The following is a 23,266-nucleotide window of genomic DNA, read 5'->3' as shown; positions in this document are numbered from 1 at the left end:
TGTGTTTGATTTCCCTTAATTTGTTTTTAGTAATTTGTCGCCAATCTGAGTCCCATAATTGTATGCAATATTTGTCAACATTCTTGATTATATCTACTGGAGAAATAAGTAAAAGAGTTAAATTGTGTTAATTATATCACATCTAAAATGTATATTTCAGTGACAAACACTAAAATAGTCGATTGTCGATCGCAGACGGTTAGTTAGTCTTGAATCAGGTTTTATTTTGTATAGGTAGTTTAAGTGTTCTAAATAGTACGTGCACATAATAATAATATAAAATCGTGGATTAAAACATATTATTGTAAGTACAAAATGTACTTTAATCGTTATTGCGGGGCAGTACTATTTATCTGCCAGATATAATAGTAATAATACAAAAAATACAAAAACAAAATAAACTGAATATTTTGATACGTATAAAAAGTACGAATGTATTGCTGGTAGAAATATGTAGAAATATGTAGAAAAGGACAAAAGATAAGAAACGTGTTAGTTCAACTGAACATGTTAAAAAACCATACGTGGGAGCACCGGTTGATAAAGTGCAAGATTACAGCATCTTGTTCATAATTCCAGCCTTAGATCATATGATACAAGTTTTAAGTATATGAAACATAAGGACTGCATCACTTTATAAACTAGGCACCACATATATTATCATCATTATAAATATTTAAAGTTTATATTTTAAATATATATATGAATATAGATACATTAAGATTAAGAAAAATATGGTTGCGTAACGCTGAAGAGAGCAACCAGTTTCCCCGTAGTCCACGGTATAGATCAGGGGTCTTCAACCCACGGTCCAGTCTGTCAGTATATGCGGCCCGCGATCACATTTTAAATTTAGCATGTACATTTTATAGTTCAATAAAATTATAACAGTTAAGCTATCGTTATCGGAAATATGCGATAAGATAAATTGAATTACCTACCAAGATAAAACTATTATTGTCTGTTAGTTCGTAATCGTGGAACAAGCACAATATTTTCATTTATGTGTAAAAGTTTCAATTTCATACTTTTTCTTCGTAATATTTGTACAATATGTCAATTGTCAACAAGATCCAACCAAATATCGAAAAATTAGTGAGTGAAAAACATTGCTAGTTTTCACATTAAAAATAAAATAAAAAATTTGTAATTAAAAAAAAAAATGTTTAACTATATATGTTTTAATAATAATAATAATTTGTTATTTTAAATGTACCTACCTAATTTTAAAAATTGTAATAATAAAACTAAATTTTTATATAAAATACTTACATGTTTTTACTACGAATGCGGCCTGCAAGATTTAAAAAAGTAATATGTGGCCCGCTGCATAAAAAGATTGAAGACCCCTGGTATACATTGACCAGTACCTACCTACGATTTCTAAACGAAAACATCAAATAATTTATTACACAACTTCCAGTCTCCGGTTACCTGTTTCCGAAACGTTCGGTTCATTCCGACATACCACTACGGCCGGTGTGGCGACGTTACTGTCGTGGAATCAACATTATGAACATAAAAACATGTAAATTGTATAATATGAATAATGAAACCAACTCAGGTTAAAAACATCCAGAAAACTCAACGGAAAATATATAAATGTAAATGCTATTTACTCAAAGTAATACAAGAGACTATGTTTAGGCATTTTTTATTTAGAACCCAAATATCTACTGATTTAATATCTAGAATCTAAAAAAAGTATGATAAATTATTTTATTACAATTAGGTATTTGAGTATTTCTTATTTTATTATAATATACAGAGTGCTTCATTTAAGTAGATACACTAATTATCTCGAAAAGTATTAATTTTTTTGCATTTTTATTTTAAACTTCTATGTTTATGTCTTTCTAAAACCGTATAATATTTAATTATTTTCGTCCTTTCATTTATTGGTGAAATCACTATCAACTTTTGATTTTCAAATGGTAACATATAATAAAAATATCATGTATTAATAATCCCAATTTTAATGTGAATTTACGTGTTGACATTTTTATTTTTCGTTGATTCGTTTGTGAGATACATTTTCTCAAAGTATTTGTGGTTTTCAAAATGTTTTCAATAATTGTAAAGACCAGAAGTTAGTCATACATTTGATATCATTGAACCCAAGGTAATAACATAAGTAACAATTAATTAATGATTGCCATTGTACCTTTTGAACCCTAATCATTTATTAACTTATTGACTAATTGGACATACCGAATTACCCAAGAATAATAAATGATAAACTGGAAATATATTCTGACAAAATTATTTTAATCACAATTTCACTGATAACTATTTAAAAATTAAAATGGTAAGTATCACCACAAAATTATATCTTATTTTCACTACCTAATCACGTATTACCGTGACTGGTAATACGATTATAATATCATGCAAAAAGTAAATAATAAATACCTATATTTAGGCACAGAACAATAATTTAGGGGATAATAATGCGCAATTGTCACTATTTATGATAGTCCTATCAATTATCTTAAATAATATTATTCTGTGATATTGTGAATGATATGCATGTTGTATGACAATAGTAGAAAATATAATAGAATAATAGGTATTATAATTTTACAGAACGATTGAAGAATTTAATTAATTACTTATCTAAAATAGAGTTATACAGTTACACGATTTGAACATCTTATAACTTTTTTTTTATTGTACAAAAACTAATATCAAATAAATGTAGTGATATAATTTGATTAACAATTAATTCGGAATCCCAAGAGTCCAAGACCATTAATAAACAAGGATTGTTTAACCTACTATTGTGATACCTACATATTCACACATATGTTTATATATTAAAAACAATGAATAACAAAAAAACATAATAATAATCAATAGGTACCTATTGTACAATAACTAAAAAAATAAACTAGGTATAATAAACACCAACATTTTATAAAAATAAATTTTTGTGTTTGAGATCTTAAAAAATTGTCTATAATAAAATTTGAACACAATATTTTTTATATTTATCTTGTGGTTCGAAGATATATAAATATATACAATATACTTAATAGCAATACAGTTTATTAAGAAACTACTCGTAATAAATAATTACATAATAAATGATAAAATTTTTTTTTAATAACATAATATTATACAGGTGTATGCTGGCATTAATTTCAGATGTTTTATGAAAAATTGAAGGGGCTCATATTACTCATTTGTAAAATCTCTTCAGATATACACACAAATCTACCTAAGAAATTATTTTATACACCTAATAAAAGTCTAAAAATGTAATTAAATTCATATTACAGGAGGTGACTTGAGCAATATTGAAAATATTATTCTCACAATTTAACATTATTTTAGTAACTATATTTTTTCAGTATAATATTTATTTAAATTTTACTTTAACATGTATAGTCGTCATATATACATATAACTGATATGTTTTATTTTTATGATATACCTTTTAAAAAGTTTATTTTTTTTTTTAAATTTCTATTAAAAACTATTTCACATTAGTTTTTAGTTAACTGTAACAAGTCAATAATTATAATTTTAAATATACATAATATAGTACCTTACCTATAAATAAAGGTTAAATTTTAAAACTTTTCTTCACTCATGTTATTTAATTAAAGACGGTTTAATTCAAAATTGCAAATTCTACATATTACCCCATATTATATAATTATGAATATTGTTAAAAACAATAAGATAATATGTAGGTAAACAACTTAGGTACCTATTTCAATATATCATGACTGAAGTCACCCCATTTTATATTACTATTATTATGAGTCACTACAAAAGGCATTTGTATAGCAGGTGATCTACCAATTTACTAGAAGTGATCTACCACAGGATTTAGACATGTAAAAATATACATTGTACATAGGTATTAGGTATAAAATATATTTCACCGTTTATTATTAAGATATTTTTTTTTAGGATCATAAAATCAAATTAGAATTCAATTGAAAATACACAGTTTACTGTCATTGAGACTATTACAACGGTATAAAAATTATATTTCTATTATTAGTATATTATAGGTGTAATAAGACATTCTACTAATCAGGTACAAAGTAAAACAGTTTTCAATATTGTTACCTATTATTAGGTCGTACGGTATCGTATTTATCGGTTATAGCTCTCTGGACTTTACAAATGATGGAATAGTATAAGCATACCGCATTTACCGACTATAATACCTCCTTCAAACACCAATACTTTGAGGAGCTGTAACTCGCAAACCAATTAACGAAATATAAAAATGCGTAAATTTATAATAAAAATGGTTTTATTAGTTCATGATATTTTTATTATATGTTACCATTTGAAAATCAAAAGTTGATTGTGATTTCACCAATAAATATAAGGGTAAATAAAATTAAAATATCGTACGGTTTAAAAAAAACATAAACCTAGAAGTTAAAAAAAAAAAATTAAAAAAAGTTAATACTTTTCCAAATAATTAGTGTACCTACTTAAATCCTCCTGTATATATATTTGTTCCTTAAATTTCAATAAGAATAAAGTAACTTGTAATTTCTTGCGTATTTTCATCACTTGAATTCAATTTTTTATTCATCATTTGGATTGAGAATAAAATAAATAAAACAACATTTAAACGCCTTATTGGTGGGGGTCAATGATTTTTAAAGCCGAAAACGAACACACAGTATATGATTGGATCTGAGGTACATCAAACGTATTCTCTAGAGATATTATATTGAATACTTTTGTATAGTGTAAAGTGTAAACCGTAGCTACTATAGTTAGAAACATATTATTATTATTCCAAGAATCATTACATATAGCTTTATTTTAATAAATATGATATATCTTTATTCTTTTAGATGGTAATTTTAACTAACAATCAATATTTTAATCTCTTTCTAAAAAAAGCAATATTTTTAACTTAACAGAAAATATTACAATAAGATGAATATATTTTCTCCAAGTGAAGAAACACAGTGAGTATGAAATCATATTATTATACATTTATACATCGTGATACGCACATTAAATATAATACAAATGGTCCAAATAATTCTAAAAAATCCCTTTGTATATTCTAAATAATATTAACGATATAGATTATTTTTATCATTTCAGATCGTTGTTAAAAAACAGTCGTTTGAATATGAAATGGAATAATAAAGTGCTCAAGTGGACTTTTACAATAGTCTTGATTGGTTTGTTGTTACTAGGTGCTATTTATCTAGTGGGCATTTTTAATAAGAATAGAATCCAGCTGGAATCTAATTCAACTATAAAGGTGTCTAATCTATAATTATAATACTTATAATAATAAATAATATTTTTGAAATTACTACAAAATAACTAAAAAGTTATTTTTTACTTTTGAATCAAAATTAGAACTTTAAATTATTATATATTTATTTCAATATTAGTATAACTTATTATAAATGTTATATTGAATGAGAAAATTCATTGACCTAGTAAATGAAAAAAACATTTTTAATGCGATAAAATCTAAATAATGTTCGAAGTTTTATGTTTAAATAATAATTTTTATATGAATAAGTCGTTATTATACGTTTGAATTATACTTCAAACATTGATAAAAATGTAATGTTACTTTATGCTAAATTGTATGTTAATTTTTGTAAAATAAGCTTATAAAAAATCTTGTATTACCTAGTAGCTACATTAAATCGAAAATATACTAAAAGAATATCAATTTTAAATACAAATAAACATAGTATACAAAAGACAAAATATATTAAATTATGTCATGTGTAATTTTGCAGTGTGTAGCCAGTATTTTTTTCAGATGAGGTAGAGGGAAGTTTACAATAATTTATTGCTAGGGCTAGGGCACTACTAATACTAGTAATACTACCACGGGTATAGTAAGCTTTATATTTCAGAGAGCTTGAACCCTTAAGCCCTTATGGCAGTGTAATTATGTTTTTTGTTAAAAATTAATCGCTGAATCCAAGGTAACTAAATAAATCCTATTAGCCCAGTTAATCGATAAGTTAAAAAATGATTAGGGTTCAAAGTAAAAAAGTAACTCTTAATTAATGCCATTTATATTGTTATCTTTGATTCAACGATATCAAATCTATTACTAGCTCCTCGTCTTTACAATTATTGGAAAAATAGTAAAAACCACCAATACTTTGAGGAGCTGTATCTCAAAAACCAATAAACGAAAAATAAAAATGTTAACACGTTAATTCATGAAAAAAACTGGAATTATTAATTCATAATATTTTAATTATATTCTACCACTTGTAAATAAATAGTTGATAGTAGTTTTACCAATAAATATATAAGGGTGAAAAAAATTTTAATATGTTACGGTTTTAGAAAAACTTAAACCTAAAAGTTTATTATTATACCTCTGAAACAAGTTATAAGTCTGTTATACACTTATACTCCAACAATTACACAAATGCTACCATATACATTTAAGTCACATACCTATTGTTATTACAGAAAAAAAATTCACTACACATCATAAGTATTGCAACCACAAACGATGATTTCCTTAAGAAATGTGCTCCTCGTGTGAAATGTGATCCAAATGGCAAATATAGAAGTGCAAATGGATCTTGTAATAATTTAGAGACTCCCACATGGGGTGCCGCAAAAACACCATTTCTTCGTATGATCGATGCTAATTACAGTGACGGTAATAGATTTTTTTTTTATTGTACCTTTGTGTTTTATGATTGTGGTCATTTTATAAATTTGTGTGGCACCAAAAGAGTTACCATTACACCATCGTGTTGAGGCTAGTATAGTAAAATATTGTATTTTTCTGACCAATTTCATATTATAGTTGTCATGGAAACCAAGCAAAAACAAAGATAATATTAATGTTATAAAATTGGGTTACTTCCAGCAACCAATATGATTAATAATAATAGAATTACGTTACTATAGCAACCTCATTATACTTTTTAGATTTTATAAGGGCAGCGATAATAATTCATAATTTATAATTATATTAATTACTTTTTACTTCCTATGTAATCAGTAGCTGCATGCCATATACATTATACATGTACAGACGTCATTACTTGAAGTGTGGATACTCTCTCCCACCAATTTTTATTTAAAAAATGTATACGAGTGTTTACAAAATTTGGAAACACTTTAAGTACCTAGTTTGCATATTTGTATAGTAACATGCATAATATAGCATTAATATATTATATCACTATTCACTACTGACATTTATTAGGTAAAATATTAAATCACTTTATTAATTATATTAAACTATCGTTTATTTGGCCTAAAATTAGTCTAATGGGTGTTTTTAAATTGTTTGAATACCCTGTATAGTCAAGGACATGGTTATAAAATAAATAAAATACCTAGGAACTCGCAAGTAAGCAGTTAATAGTAAACTAATATATTTATCTATTAAGATTGTTTTTTGTTTCAAGCCCATTTCTTAAACTGAAAGTAACAAAATTTATGTAAATAATTATTATAATTTTGTTAGTTAATTTCTCAATAGTTCTGTTCTTGTTTGAGTACGGAATAATTATTTCCCACTCCTTATACGAATATTCTTCAGTTTTCCATGAGTGGCGTGAGTTTTTATCTATTAACTAACTTCTACTGTAATTTGGGCCAAGTCCGTATTTAATAAATAAACAATAATAAAAAAATAATTTTAGCTTTTCATCAATACTTTGAATTATCAATGTTCAGAAATTGTCTAAAAATTATCATAAGGCATGACAAATCATAAAAATCAGCTTAAAATGCAAAATATTAATTTATATTTATTTAGGCTATTATGCGATACGATTGCAAACAAATGGAAGTGCATTACCTAGTGCAAGGATGATAAATGTTAACGTTTTTCTGAATCATGAAACATATCACGTTGACGAAAATAATGTACTCTTATTTCCATTTGCACAATTAGTAGCCCATGACATATCGGGTATGCCAAATGATGACATATTAGGAGAGAATGGTAAGTTAATATTTTTCGACCAACTTAATTTTTTTAAATTCAATATTTATACCTAGTAACATTTTATCAATCACTTAAATTAGGCTTAGCAATTGATTGTTGTTCGGCTGAAAATAAAAAAAAGAAATATGCACAATGTTATTTGATTTTGGAATCACCTGATGATCCTGTTTATAGTGCTTTTCATACAACTTGTACTGGTTTATTCCGAGCAAAGACATCAAGGAATTACAATTGTTCATTGTACCCCACAACGTTTGTAAATATAAAAATGCTATTTAAGTTAACTATAATTATTATGCAGTTATCTCAATATTATACATAATATATTACTGCTTCATTATCATTGAATAAATTATTATTTTATATTGACTGTTTTACATAAAAAAAATATAATATAACAGACATTAAATAAACTAAATTACGTTAGCAAAAGCAAATAATACGAGTAATTAATATTTCAATAAACCATACTAATATTCAAAGGCAATTAAATTTTGTAAATTAATAAATTACATGTTATATTATTTTGAATGTTTATTTGTTTACACGATATACTGATAGTATAATTTTAAAAGAATATTTACATAAATATATAAGATATACAAATATACTTACTTCAATCTAATAATATCTTAAATGAATTCAAAGGATTCTATCGCTATAAATTTAGTGTATATGTGCATGCTAACCTAATAGTTTTAACTTTTAATGTTAATGCAAGAAGTTCTATTATTTATATACTACAATAACAACTATATTTAAATATCAGATCAATACCAATTCACATTTTATCGACGGGTCTGAAGTATATGGATCAAATGAAGATGATGCGCTGAAACTTAGAATTATGCATGGTGGAAGACTGAATTTCTCAATTGGTGACAATGGTCAAATGTTCTGTCCTCTTATAGCGAATAATATAGTTAAGGAACTACCAATCGGAAGTCAAGATAGCGGTATTAAATATGATACAGGTTAATATAATTTATTATATTTGTGTGTATGTAACACGTCGATATTTTTTTAGTATAAAAACTGGACTTGGACTACTCGGTGGTGGGTTAGGTGGGGTAAATGCTTACAAAAATACATTTTTAAGAATTTGAACTTTTAAAATAAATGATAAAATAAAAAAATTTCCTTCTAAGTTAATACTGTCACACTTTAAATCTGACATCAGATACGGTTACAAAAGAACTGAAATACCTAATTTTAATTTTACTAACCTCAAGATTATGATAAATTAGAAAGTCGTGATGTATAAAAATATACTATTATTAAAATCATCTACTAAATTTACTTTTTACATCGTGGTTGAACTTGTGAGATTGAAATATTTTTATTTTTTTGAACTTAAAAACATCAACAGCAAAAGTTATTAGTTTTTTGTTTATAATACACAATGAGTGATTTCTACAACTAAAATTTTACAATTAATATGGTGTTAAATTTGTGAGATTTCCACTAACATTTATATTTTGGTTATCGTTAACAGAAGATTTAAATTGTATTGTTAGGTTGGGTTTTCTTAGGAAAGCTAACATCTTTGCGATTTTTTTCTATTCCTGGTGCTAATACTTCATTCATATTAATGGTTAATGAATGATTTATTTTCTGTTATCACCTTTTGGGACAGTACAGAATGCTTTAGACTTATATTTAAGGATATTTCCTGGTAAGATTCAATCTATTTGGTATTTTGAGAGTCCAAAAATAAAAAATTTTCTGTAGTTTTCAGAAGTGTCTATAGTCTATACAAATATAGACAATCGTTTAAAATAAATTTAAATGTTTTGAAAACATCAAATTCATGAAAATAAAAAGATTTGAAATATTAAGAGGATGTCGTAGTTGCATAATGTTATGTTGTCTTCATTTTACTAACACATAATACACCAATATTTGAAAATGCTTTATAATTCAATTAAAATATAAAAAAATCTTTAAAAACCAACGAGAGATTATAGATGTTGATTTTACTTATAAGATTGATAAATAGGTAAATTCACTAAAATATTTTAAGTTAAAATTTATACAAAACAATTGGAACTGTTAAATGTTAATTTTTAAATATCAAACGTTAGTGAGATGGAAAATTCAGGGTGAGTGAGAAGTTTTCTTAGTACTAAATATTTAAACCTTTTTTTAATTCCTGCACTTTTCTTTATAATAGGGAAATATTACTTGAAACATTCTGTTATTACCTAAATTATAGTATTTCAAATATTTAGACTAAATTTAATCTATTTATAGCATTTCAAATTATAAAATTTGTTTACTATTTTTTTATTAGGTTTTGTCAAAAATCTCGAAATCTTAATTAATAGTATATCTCACGAAAGTAGTTCATAAAGAATTTTAAAAATATAAAAATACGTACAGGCGCCCAGGAACAATATCTGCTACAAATAATATACATGAATAATATTTTTAGGATTAAGGAAAATTAAGGGAATCATAAATATTATGATTATGAATGCAATGGAAAAATGTATAGTAGCATATATGCTACATTTTGCTATATATTTAATTTTTTTAAGTGTTAAAAAATCGGCCTTCTAATAATCAGTTGGAAAAAAATATTGTACCTACTCAACCCAAAATCATATTTATATTAATAAATAATAATATTCAACATATAAACGTGGTCATTTTTTTACTTATCCACATACATTTTAAATTTAAATTTTGACCAAGTTTGATAGGTGTAATGTAAACAAAAAAATAATGGTTTTAGGTATATGAACTATTTAGTAATTAAATATTAATAATGGTTACAATAAATGTAATGTTTTTCGGAAAAATAATTAATTTTACCATATTACCTACCTACTAATGATTAAGAAATAGTTAATTATTAATTGCGCATTGTAAATATACCATTAGCTCAGAATAGTTTTTCTCGTGCAATGGTTTATCATTAAAATATAAATTTAACACAATATTAATTACCGTAACTTACTCAGTAATGAAGTACAACTCGAAACCTACTGTACAATAAAACAGTAATGTAACCAACTTAAGCGCTTTTTCTTATTTTTTAGAAGAAAAATATATTAACATTTTTAAAGTAGTTTACAAAAGATTTTTCAAATTATAAATTTTCTAGTTTCTCACCATGTATTGATTCTTTGGTAATTTCAATCTTACATAGTTGTAAAAGTTGAATTATCTACTGTAACAATGATTAACTGCAGCCTATAGAAACAATTATCTAAAGTAAACTATTAAATATTTTTACAGGAGATCCAAACAATGGCAATCAAAATTTAGGAATTACTGCAATGCAGACCTTATTCTTAAGGTTTCATAATTATGTTGCTTTAAAGCTCTCGACTTTAAATCCATTTTGGTCTGATGAAATTGTTTATCAGGAGTCAAGAAGAATTGTCATTGCAACTATTCAACGTATCATATATGAAGATTTTTTACCAATTATTATTGGTACCTAAACATTTAACATTATATTTTTAAGAATGTTGGCAGTAAAATATATCGTACATTTTTGTAGGAAACGATTTTCAAGAAATCTATGGATTAAATAAACCAAATATCTATGATCCTAGAATAAATCCCTCGACGTCTCAAGAATTTTCAACTGCTGCTTATCGAGTCCTACATACAATTATACCAGCTCAGTTAAAGTATAATATAATAAAATAATTAATAATACATTTTAAATTATTGTTTAAATTGAAAATAAAATTAACTAAGCAATTAATTTTGTATTTTTAAATTTAAGTTTTATAAACAAAAATTACAAAATAGAAAATTCGGCAAAAATTACTGATTGGATGTTAGTTACCGACCCTGTATTTCCTATTGATAATAATTTCGATAAATTATTAAAAGGGTTTATAGAGACTCCCGGTCGAATTGCTCAACCTTCTTACAATTTCTACGTAAGTTTATCATTAAATTATTATAATATTTAATATTATGATTTTATTATTTGTATTTTATTTTATTATTGAGATAAATAATTGTATGTTTGTAATTAACACATAAAGATCCTATATAAGCATGAAGTGACATATCAAATATATTTGTATTTTAATTTTTTAGATATCCAACTTCGTGTTCCCTACATTGAACAATGCTTTATTAGCAGGACCTAACTTACTCGAAAATGACTTTCTTTATACACCTCAGTTCAATGGTCGTGATATGCTATCAATTGATATTGCAAGGGGTCGTGATGTAGGCCTCCAACCATACAATCAGGTCAGGCATTTTTGCGGATATCCATTGGCCAAAGATTTTGATGACTTGGTGGATCTCATACACATAAAAGTAGAGTATATTATCAAAGAATTTAAATTATAATATTGCAATATTATAAATTTTTATCTTGATACATATTATATAATAATATATTTATTATATTTATTTATTTATACTTATACGGATGACCAGCAAATATAAAAAATAATAGTTTAATTGTATTGAGTAGTACATAAAACATTTTATAGAAACTAATATTTTTTTAAATTATTATTTCAGGTTATAGCCCAATTAAAAGAACTTTATAACTCAGTGGATGATATTGACTTAATGGTAGGTCTTTTATTGGAAAAACATAGTGACGGTGCAATTGTGGGTCCAACAACACAGTGTTTAATTGCCGATGGTTTTTATCGATACAAAGCTGGTGATCGCTTTTTCTACGATGTACGAGGACAATCCGGTAGCTTCACCGATGGTAAATAAATCATAAATATAATAAATATTAGGCAATATGCATTTATGGAAAATCTTAATCATTTATTAGATCAACTGAAAGAGATTAAGAAAATTACTCTCGGTCATGTCGTATGTGCTACTTCAAACGTAGATCATGTACAGAAGGACATGTTTAAGATGGTCGATCACAAGTAATTATAAAATTATTTTCATAAAATTCCCACATAATTTTGAAAAATATTTGTTATGTTTTAGTTTATTTCCTACACTCAAACGAAAATGTGATAAGGAGTTCCATTTGGACTTTAAAGACTGGGATGAATCAAATGGTCGACCAGAGTTGTGAATTGATCGATTTAAAATAGATATTTGTTGTATTTAAATATATACATATATAATTTATTATGTGCCTATAAAGTATAAAATATATATGGTTAATTTTTAAAATGTATATTTGACTATGAATTAGCAGAAAAATAATATAAAAATTAAATCCAAGAATTTCAAACAATATTACAGATTTGAGAAAATTTTAAATTCACAACTGTATTCTCCAAACTAACCATCTTTACTCTGTATCCTCCAGTGTAAAATTGCTTATCGTCTTATCCTCTCTACTCAACTTCTTATTTTCTTGTTTCTATAAAATAATAGTTAACAAGAATTTATAACAAGCACAAAACAATCAAATTGATAAAATAATATTTCTTAAAATTGAATTCAGTGATAAATGCAGCATATGAAGTACGATCTTTAGAATTTACGATGATGTCAGCCTCTGCTTCTAAGATTATTTTATTATTTATTTATCTAATACTATTTGTTATTCTTTTTTTTTTTTTAAATTAATATGGTAAATAAAATTATTTATGGTCAAACAAATGGATAAGAAAAGGAACCAAACTTAACAAAATAAAACAAGAACGTTGGAAAAACATAGCAAATCTTAACAGAAAAGAAGAAGTATTATTAACACGTCTAAGAATAGAAGACACTCGCTTCACACACGGTTACCTAATGAGTAAAGAAGAACAACCCAGGTGCACAACATGCGGAGTTCACTTGACTATCAAACATATACTAATCGAATGCAGACAAACAGAAGATGCAAGAACCAAACACAACATCCCAGAATTTCTATGCCAATCATTAGGTCAAATAACGTATCAGCCATCAAACAGACACTAAACTTCATAAAAGAAACTGGAATCGAAAATTTATTGTAAACAAATAATATAAAATAATATGTAAAAACAAAACTACCTATGTAAAACAATTATATAAAACAATGCAAACAATGTCAGCCAATAGCCACCACTGCCGAGGCTTATAACTAATAAAAAAAAAATTATTTATATAATTATAATATTATTATTATTATTAATATTATTATTATTATTAATATTATTATTATTATTTATAGAATATAACTTATTAGGCAATGCTGACGCACAGCGAATAGAACAACGTAAATCGTTTCATGGTATTTAATATTTCTTTAATAAAGTTAAATTTTAAGCCTTAAGTTTCTACAATGTATATCTTTTAGTTTAATACAGAATATAAAAATACATTTGAAGAGAATCGTTATTTTGTATTTAAATAATTGATACCTATCTAATTACTATACTTACTTGATTAATAATCCAGAACATAAGAATGTTAACGATGTATTTTCAATAATATTTAATTGCTTATAGAACTAATAATAATAAACTTTATACTAAATTCTCAGGCTTTTATACTTACAAATTAAATTTTCAAACATCTATAAATAGTACAAAAAGAGTTAAAATATGTTGAAAATAAAGCATGTGAAAAAATACCAATTAAAATATTCTGTGAAATATTTTAGGCTCTGCAGTTATTTATTTTTCAATTAAAAAAAACAAAATTGATTTTGTCAAAAGCCTATATTTTTGCACAAATTCCAAGATTTTTCCCTATTATATCGATAAGTACTTGAAATATTTTACTCTCTCTTAAAGCATACAACGAATTCCAATTTTTAGATGGAAAACATTTTACTGATAAAAAAGGTTAGTTTGATTACCAACGCTTAAAAATAATTAAAAGGTGATCGATCAAGTGAACACCGCTTTGCTGTAAAATAGTTGTTGAGTACCTATATCGGAAGTTTGTAATTTGCACCAAATTAAAGATATGTAATTTGCACCACTGCAGATAGCCAAAAATAGAATTTGTAATTTGCACTAAAATGATTATTTATTTATTCGATTATCGAATATTCGATTTTGAAATATTCGATTTTTCCTCGGTATCTTCGTAGACGTCAAGACTAGATTATGATACGAATGACAACAATAATTTTAATAATAATAATAATACGATTTAATATCATATAATTTTTTTAATTTGCCAACTTTTTTTTATATTCATAATTATACAATTTTATATAAACTTAGTACTTACATCAATATGTGTATACGCTCAGCTATTTTATAAATAAAAACTAAGCTAAATTTATATTAGGATATAAAAACTTATAGGTTTGTATTATCGAAATACTATCGAAAAAATAATCGATTTTAATTTTGGTACAAATTACAATTCCTATTTCTTACTACCTAAGGATGGTGCAAATTACAAACGCATTTTTAAAAAAATGGTGCAAATTACACATGTTGTAAATATTTTGGGTCAATTTTGGTGCAAATTGAGTACAGTCCCTATATCATTGTAATGGATGTGATTTGAAATTAATGATAAATCGTTGAATACGAGACGATGTGTCATCCATACTTGTATAAATACTAAAATTTAATAATTAAAATAAGTTTCAAAACTTGAAAATTTTACATTGATTAAAAATATAAACAGGGTTACTTACAATAGTAACATTGCTAGAAGTAGAATCACTTGTAGGGAAACCTATTGAGTTTTCTAATATAAGCTATGAAACGAAAATTTTTAAACTAAAAAATTATTTGCAAATTTCTAAATCATATATTGATGACTAATAAGTAATAATAAAATTTTTAAATAAATGAATCTTCAATGTCAATCATAAAACATTACTGTGCATTTTACGATCAAATTTTTGTTTTTAATTACATTTATAACTTATTTGGAACCGTGTTTCAAGTATTTTCGACAGTAATTGAATAAAAGCTTTTTTTTTAGAAATCGAAGTTTTCTTATGACTTAAAACGAGTCAATATACATTGAAATTTTTATCATACATGATTAGGTATGAGTTTTTGAGATACACAAATAAAAATCGATTTCGTGAAAATTGGTTTTACGTAAAAATTCTTGATTTTCATAAATTTTTTTGTTTTGATAATCCCAGATCTTTTGAAAACTACTCATCATTTTGACCTTTTTAATGCTCCAACTTAATTCACTTTCTAATCAGGAAAGATGCTGAACTAAAAATTGCTACGATCAACATTGACCCTTACTAAACTAATTCATTCATTGGTCCTCTCAGAATCTATTAAGTTATCTGAAATAAAACTTGTAAACAAGATTTATGATGTTAGTGTTATGATTTATATATAAATTATGTTTTGATTGAAAATATATAACGATATTAAATAACGGATATTCCATTAATCGATTTGAGGTCGACGTTTCGTCGAGTTGTTTATCTATTCTAAGATAGTTTATACTACTTCTTACATGCATTTTAAATTTTAATGTATACTTAAATAATATACTAATGAGTTATCGCTATCAGAGATTACCTTATTATGTAACAAATTAGCATTTATGAAATAAACTCGTAAGTACCTAACAACTTTTATTGATAAATTATTATTTTTTTAAAGTAATTATTTTTCTGACTATCAAAAGCCACAAACAATCTGTATTAAACTCATTTTAAAACTATAGATAAAAATGGTGATTTAAATGTTCTGTTCCCAAATACCCAATCATCCAATTAGTACTAATATTATTGTGTACTATAGTTATAACACATGTTTTCGATTTTAACTTTGAATGTTATAATTATTCAGAATACCATTATTATTTAATATTATATAACTTGTAGTTGATGGTGTAACAATAAAAAATAAAATAATAATATTTAAGCATAGTAAATCTTTCGATCTTATTTTCTGGAAACATTTATCTAAATTAATTATATATTCCGTGAGTTTGTAGAGAGCCGTAGCAGTGTAATTGTGTAGCCTCAATACAATGGATTATTCTCGTACAAGTGATGAAACCAAGTAAGTATTATAAATAATAATATGATTTTATTGTTCATTGTATAATTATAATATATGCATAAATCGTTCATAATATCAAAAATTAATTTCTATATAAACTAAAATGTTTGTCTAAAAATTAATAGATATAATATGGATATATATATATATTTTTTTTTTTAGCACTTTGTTGAAAAAAAGAAATACACAATACATGAAATGGAACCAAAAACTATTTAAATGGCCTTTCAATGTAATTTGGTTAATTGTTTTTTTGCTGTGTACTGCTTATGTCTTGTACATTTTCATAAACAATGATGTAGAATCGGAATCCAGCAATACACCTAAAGTAAGTCTCATAAAACTACACAAGTATTTATTTAATTAAAAAAATAAATATCAATTTTGTTTAGCAAACGTGAACTTACTAAATTTATTGAATTTTATTTAGTGAAACGTGTACTCGATAATGCATACAATTTATAATAATGATTAGGTAATTCAAATAACAATATTGTCTTCAGCTAATCAACTTTTATTAACTTAATCATTCATTTGCAACAATACGTATTCTATTAATAATATGTATAAATTAGAAATTATTTTTTTATTATTATTCTTGGTACTGCATCAACCATTAGGTTATTAGTTTATAACAGAGGAAATGATCATATTAAATATTTGACATATATTTTTAACTAAATGTTTAAAAATAACTCAAATAGCTTAATAGTAAATCTATAACAATTTTTATTCGCAAATAATTCATTAATAATTAATTATCTATAATTTCTATTAAAACTTTTGAAATGACTACGGTTATATTATATTCACACAAAAGGAAATCAATGAAACCGATAAAATCTACATAATATTAACTATACCTGAATGTGAAAAACATAAATCCTTGCAAATTAATTAATAATGATGAATGATGGTAAATAAAAGTGTTCTTGAGTACCTAAATAAAAATAGTTCTTTAACACTATTATATTTTACATGCACATAATATTGTAATAATGATTTAGTTTCTTATAATTTGATATTTATAATACCAAGGTACCTCCATTATATTGTAAATATTATATTGTATTGGTAACTAGTAACTCTGATAGTTTCATTGTTTTATACATAAATTATAAACCTACAACTGCATCAATATCAATCTAAATTTTATATTTTTACAGAATAAACATCCATTACACATCGCGAGTATTGCAACCACAAACGATGATTTCTTAAAAAAATGTGCTCCTATAGTTAAATGTGATCCAAACGCCAAATACAGAAGTATGAATGGATCTTGTAATAATTTGAAAACACCTACATGGGGCGCAGCAGCAACTCCATTTCTTCGGTTGCTTGATGCTAATTTTAGTGATGGTGAGACTATTATCATTAAATATTATAATAAGTTGATCTCGTGATTTGAAAAAAAAAAATTATTTTTTATTTCAACTATTTTAATTATTCTTAGCTCAATAAGAATTTATAATTTTTAAGGTTATTATGATTTACGAGTACAGACAAATGGAAGTGCATTACCCTACCCCAGGGTGCTAGACGTTAACATATTTCTGAACCGTGAAATATATAGAGTAGATGAAAATAATGTACTTTTATTGCCATTTGGACAGTTATTAGCCCATGACATATCGGGTATGCCCAATGATCTAATATTTAATGAGAGTGGTACGTAAAGATTTTACAATTATATTTATTTTTTTCATACCTGTAAATTTTAACCTTTTTTTTTTTTTTTTTTTTATTTTGTCTCAAATGTATAATTTAGGCAATGCCATAGATTGTTGTTTAATTGAAAATAAAATAAAGAATTATACTCAATGCCAAATAGTACTTGAAAATTTACCTGATGATCCTGTTTACGGTGTACACAATAAAACTTGTTCACCCATATTTCGATCACTAACGTCAAGAAATTATAGTTGTCCGTTATACCCTACACAATTTGTATGTCAGATTTTCTTCTATTTTACCATAAAATAAAATTAGAACTAAAATTTCAGATAAATGACAACTCTCATTTTATTGACGCATCTGAAGTATACGGATCAAACGAAAGTTATGCTCTACATCTTAGAGCTATGGAAGGCGGACGACTTAAATTCTCTATAGGCGACAATGGTCAAATGTTCTGTCCGTTTCTAGCCAATGAAAACAAAGCATCAACTGGAAATAAAAAAACACATATCAAATACGATACAGGTTGATAATATTATGAAGCATCAATATACATTAATTTTTTTTTTATTAGATAAGCAGATTTCATTCAAAAATGTTTTGACAAAATAAATAAACCTAGGTATCTACAAATAAAAATAGATATTCATAATATAAATAAAATTATATTTAGTTAAATATGTTTTTCATTATTTAAACTCAATACATATTATATATTTTTGACGATAAAAATAATATTCCAAATACAAATTAAATTTTTTTCAATCACTTTAGTATCTACGGCACCTAAAATATTTATAAAATATCCAATATTCACCACCCTGCCAAACAGTGAACTATTTCAACAATTTTAGGAGTACAATTTTTGAATCATAAAAATTTCTAACAAAATATATTTACTATTTAACTAAGATATCTTTAATTATATTATGTTATTCGAGTCTTAACCATTATTAATTTATTGGAGGATGGTATGTTATAGGGGATCCAGAGAACGGAAATCAAAATTTCGGAATTACTGCAATGCAGACTTTATTTTTAAGGTTTCATAATTATATTGCTTTTAAACTTTCGTCTTTAAATCCATTTTGGTCCGATGAAATTATTTATCAAGAGTCACGAAGGATTGTCATTGCAACTATTCAACGTATCTCGTATGAAGATTTCTTACCGATTATAATTGGTAATCATTTAGAATTGTTTTTGTGATTGGATGTACTCCAATAGTACATACAGATAATTCTTGCATTTGTTAAAATATATCATTAAAAAAAAAAATTTAGGAGAAGATTTCCAAGAAATATATGGATTAAATGAAGCAAACATATATGATCCTACCGTAAATCCATCCACATCCCTTGAATTCTCAAGTGCTGGAAGTCGAGTTCTTCACGCAATCATACCAGTTGAGTTCAAGTATGTAATAACAACAAATCAAATTAATTTTTTTATGTACCTAAATATATAATGTAATAGATTTAACTAATTTAGAATTTTAACGTTTAAGTTTTATGAACAAAGATTACAAAATAGAAAATTCAATAAAAATTACAGATTGGATGGTAAAAGCAGACCTAATACCTCAAGGGGATAATTTTGATAAATTGTTAAAAGGATTTATAGAGACTCCTGGTCGAATGGTCCAACCTTCATACAATTTTTATGTAAATTTACAATATAATATTATAACTATATATATATATTCATTGGTTAGGTCATTACAAGTCAGTCCTTTATAAAATTTATATTTTTTTCTAACATTGTAGATATCAAATTACATGCTTACTCTACCGAACAATCCTCAATACAATGGTCGTGATTTACTTGCAGTCGATATTGCAAGAGGCCGTGATGTGGGTTTACAACCATATAATCAAGTCAGACATTTTTGCGGGTTTCCTTTGGCGAAGGATTTCGAAGACTTAGCCGATCTTATACACATAAAAGTATGGTAAATTATCAATTATTTAAAAATAAAATATTATATTATTAGGTACAATATATTATGTTAACGAGTAGTTAACATTTAAATAATATTCACGTCAAAAATTAATATTAATTGGGTACAAATACTATGTTATTTGTTACTTACCTAATTATTAAATTTATAAAATACACCTAGCTGTTTTAAATTTATGTTAACAAGCCAATAGTAATAATTTAATTTGTTTTAGGATATAATAAAATTAAAAAAAAATTATCATTCGGTGAATGACATCGATTTAATGGTGGGTATTTTATTGGAAAAACACAGTGATGGTGCAATTGTGGGCCCAACAGCACAGTGCTTAATTGCAGACGGGTTTTATCGATTTAAAGCTGGTGATCGCTTTTTCTATGATGTAAAAGGACAACCCGGCAGCTTCACCGATGGTAAACAAATCATAGATATGATTGATATAAGTAAATAGAAATTTATGAAGACATTTTTAATCATTTATTAGATCAACTGAATGTGATTAAGAACATTAGTCTTGGCCATGTGATTTGTGCTACTACAAATGTAGACGATGTACAAAAAGACATATTTAAAACAGTCAATCACAAGTAAATATAAAAAAATACGTCATATGATTACAATATTATATGATTTTATAGTCTACTGATGTGTACAGTGAATTGTAAAATTTTTCTTTTTCAGTTTGTTTCCAACTATCAAAATGAAATGTGATGAGGAATTTAATTTGAACTTTAAAGCCTGGGAAGAAATAAATTATCACTCAGAATTATGAGCTAATTGAATCATTAGAAGCAACGAGATAAATATTTACTGTCCATTTTAATGTTATATAATTTATTATGTTAATTCTACTTATTAGAATTAGCTCAGTTTAGATAAATACCACCCTGCCTAGTGCCTAGTCTTTTAATTATTATGGATATTGGATATTTATCTATGTTTATATGTATGAATTCTATTGTCTATTTCAATTTTAAGTACGCACAACCTACTACTACCTTAAATAATATATTAGTAAATTACCTTATAGAGTATAGTTCTATTGTTTCAATATTTTTATACTCATCCCGTTTTTTCAGTCACATATTTTTTAAATTTAAACTAGCTCTTTATATTTATAACTGTAGGTTATCAATTATCATGAGATAAATCATTTTTTGAGACCACTGCAATTACTATAATAGTACATCATGTAGTTGAAATATTTGTTTAAAATGTTGTGTTTTCTTACTTCTTAAATTATGTTTGCCTGCGAGCGCCCGTGATCTCTTTCCCATTTTTACTTTCATAAATTTGACTTAAGTTTATTTTTTTCATAGTCCTGACTCTTGTTAATTCTTTTTCATTTTTAAATTTTATCTTACCTACTCGCTGAGTGCAATCTGATCAATCATTCTGTAAAAAATAAATTGTCTGTAGATTATACACAACAAATTTTCTTATTTACTTCGCTGCTGCACAATTTTCAACGTAATAATACCAGCGTTAGGTATAGATTAAGTTTTCTTAGAACTATATTAATTAATGATAAGAAAGTTAAAGAAGATATTTCATTGATAGCGGTGACAGGTATAAAACATTTAAACTAGAATATTTTCACTTTGAAAGTAATAACTTGAAACTAGTTAATATGCATACCAAATAAATTTCAAAATGCAAAAAAAATAAATCATAAAAAATTATAAAGTAATAAGAATACACACTGAAGACTGCTGTATGTAACCTCAAGATAATTTAATGATATAAAATATTAAGAATAATAAAATAATGATAGAATGATTATTTAGAGGGCAGTAGGGCACATGGTTATTAAACTTATATACTGCACTCTTCATTGTGTATTCCTTAATCTTTTATAATATTTTCAAAATTTTTTTTTACTTCTTGAAATACTTTTGACTGCTGGCACCAATACCCTCATTTCTCATTTTTTTTTTTTTTTTTCATAATTAAACTATAGTTTATTTTTAACCTTTTATAATAGCGTGCCTTTTATGTAATCTTTCTATCATGATTTTATAATTCTTTATATTTATATACACATAATTATCTTAAAATTTCATACTGGCGTACAGCAATCTACACTGTGTACCTACATCTAATGCAGAATTTAAAAACATCAATTTTTTGTTTCTTGAAACACATTTGCCTGTGGGTGCTATAATACTTAAAGGAATATAATTTGAGAAAAGTACTAAACAATAAATCTTCTCTCTCAATGAAAGTATCAAAATTAATTTAACTTAAAAATTTTCAATAGTTTTATATTACCTATTTTGGCTATTTGTAAATATTTAAATATATTAACATTTTTAACTAGGTAGCTGATCCGACAGACATTTTATTAAATAATAGGTAGCACGAAAGAAACTCATATAATTATTTTGTACTTTTGTATAAATATTAAATATATTGTTATAACATATGCGTGTCATTTTTTTTAAATTTTAATATATCATAGGTTTTTCTATGTGATTTAAATTCATTGTTATATTTTGTCTCTTTTCATATCATCATATCATATTATACAGGGTGATTCTTTTAAGTAGGTACACTAATTATCTCGAAAAGTATTAACTCTTTTTTAATTTTTTTTTTTAAACTTCTAGGCTTATATTGTTTTTCTAAAACCGTATGATATTTTAATTTTGTTCACCCCTATATTTATTGGTGAAATCACTAACAACTTTTTATTTTCAAATGGTAACATTGTAGTGATCACGTCGCCTACAGGTATCAGTAGTCAAGGATGATGTTTGGAAGGTGACTCTTGAGTTAATTACACAACGTAGAATTCTT

General features: G+C 25.3%; 2 protein-coding genes across 3 annotated transcripts; both read left to right on the top strand.

Annotated features, from left to right (window-relative positions):
* Window positions 1-4,660: 4,660 nt before the first annotated feature.
* On the top strand, window positions 4,661-13,079 carry LOC107169436 (peroxidase-like). Of its 2 annotated transcripts, XM_015519167.2 has the most exons (13): window positions 4,661-4,949; window positions 5,092-5,254; window positions 6,445-6,640; window positions 7,754-7,942; window positions 8,026-8,201; window positions 8,715-8,919; window positions 11,189-11,389; window positions 11,457-11,589; window positions 11,688-11,847; window positions 12,011-12,238; window positions 12,449-12,647; window positions 12,717-12,819; window positions 12,884-13,079. In XM_015519167.2, the coding sequence occupies exons 1-13, from the start codon at window positions 4,918-4,920 to the stop codon at window positions 12,972-12,974; spliced, it is 2,076 nt and encodes a 691-aa protein (XP_015374653.2). In that variant the 5' UTR covers window positions 4,661-4,917; the 3' UTR covers window positions 12,975-13,079. The 2 variants fall into 2 exon arrangements, with proteins under 2 accessions (XP_015374653.2, XP_089081924.1); XM_089225798.1 differs by lacking the exon at window positions 5,092-5,254 and having other exon boundaries at window positions 4,662-4,949.
* A 3,506-nt stretch (window positions 13,080-16,585) lies between these two features.
* LOC107172185 (chorion peroxidase-like) lies at window positions 16,586-22,892 on the top strand. Its single transcript, XM_089227197.1, has 13 exons — window positions 16,586-16,827; window positions 16,990-17,155; window positions 17,994-18,189; window positions 18,310-18,498; window positions 18,599-18,777; window positions 18,834-19,032; window positions 19,490-19,690; window positions 19,791-19,923; window positions 20,015-20,171; window positions 20,274-20,453; window positions 20,682-20,880; window positions 20,952-21,054; window positions 21,149-22,892. Exons 1-13 carry the CDS (start codon window positions 16,796-16,798, stop codon window positions 21,237-21,239), a joined length of 2,025 nt encoding a protein of 674 aa, XP_089083323.1. The 5' UTR covers window positions 16,586-16,795; the 3' UTR covers window positions 21,240-22,892.
* Window positions 22,893-23,266: the final 374 nt, after the last annotated feature.

This window comes from Diuraphis noxia, unplaced genomic scaffold, assembly GCF_037042655.1.
Source record: "Diuraphis noxia isolate RWA-SAM2 unplaced genomic scaffold, SU_Dnox_SAM2 contig0004, whole genome shotgun sequence".
NCBI classification, from domain to species: domain Eukaryota; kingdom Metazoa; phylum Arthropoda; class Insecta; order Hemiptera; family Aphididae; genus Diuraphis; species Diuraphis noxia.
The sequence above is the reverse complement of the archived record's forward strand: the minus strand, read 5'-3'. Positions and strand labels throughout refer to the sequence as shown.

Excerpts from the sequence above, each read along its gene's own strand:
- LOC107172185 (XM_089227197.1), top strand. The coding sequence starts at position 16,796 with ATGGATTATTCTCGTACAAGTGATGAAACCAA. Across the intron at positions 18,190-18,309 it reads TGATGCTAATTTTAGTGATG|GTTATTATGATTTACGAGTA; the intron begins GTGAGACTATTA and ends ATAATTTTTAAG. Across the intron at positions 21,055-21,148 it reads TTTAAAACAGTCAATCACAA|TTTGTTTCCAACTATCAAAA; the intron begins GTAAATATAAAA and ends TTTCTTTTTCAG.
- LOC107169436 (XM_015519167.2), top strand. The coding sequence starts at position 4,918 with ATGAATATATTTTCTCCAAGTGAAGAAACACA. Across the intron at positions 7,943-8,025 it reads TGACATATTAGGAGAGAATG|GCTTAGCAATTGATTGTTGT; the intron begins GTAAGTTAATAT and ends CACTTAAATTAG. Across the intron at positions 11,590-11,687 it reads ATTATACCAGCTCAGTTAAA|TTTTATAAACAAAAATTACA; the intron begins GTATAATATAAT and ends TTTAAATTTAAG.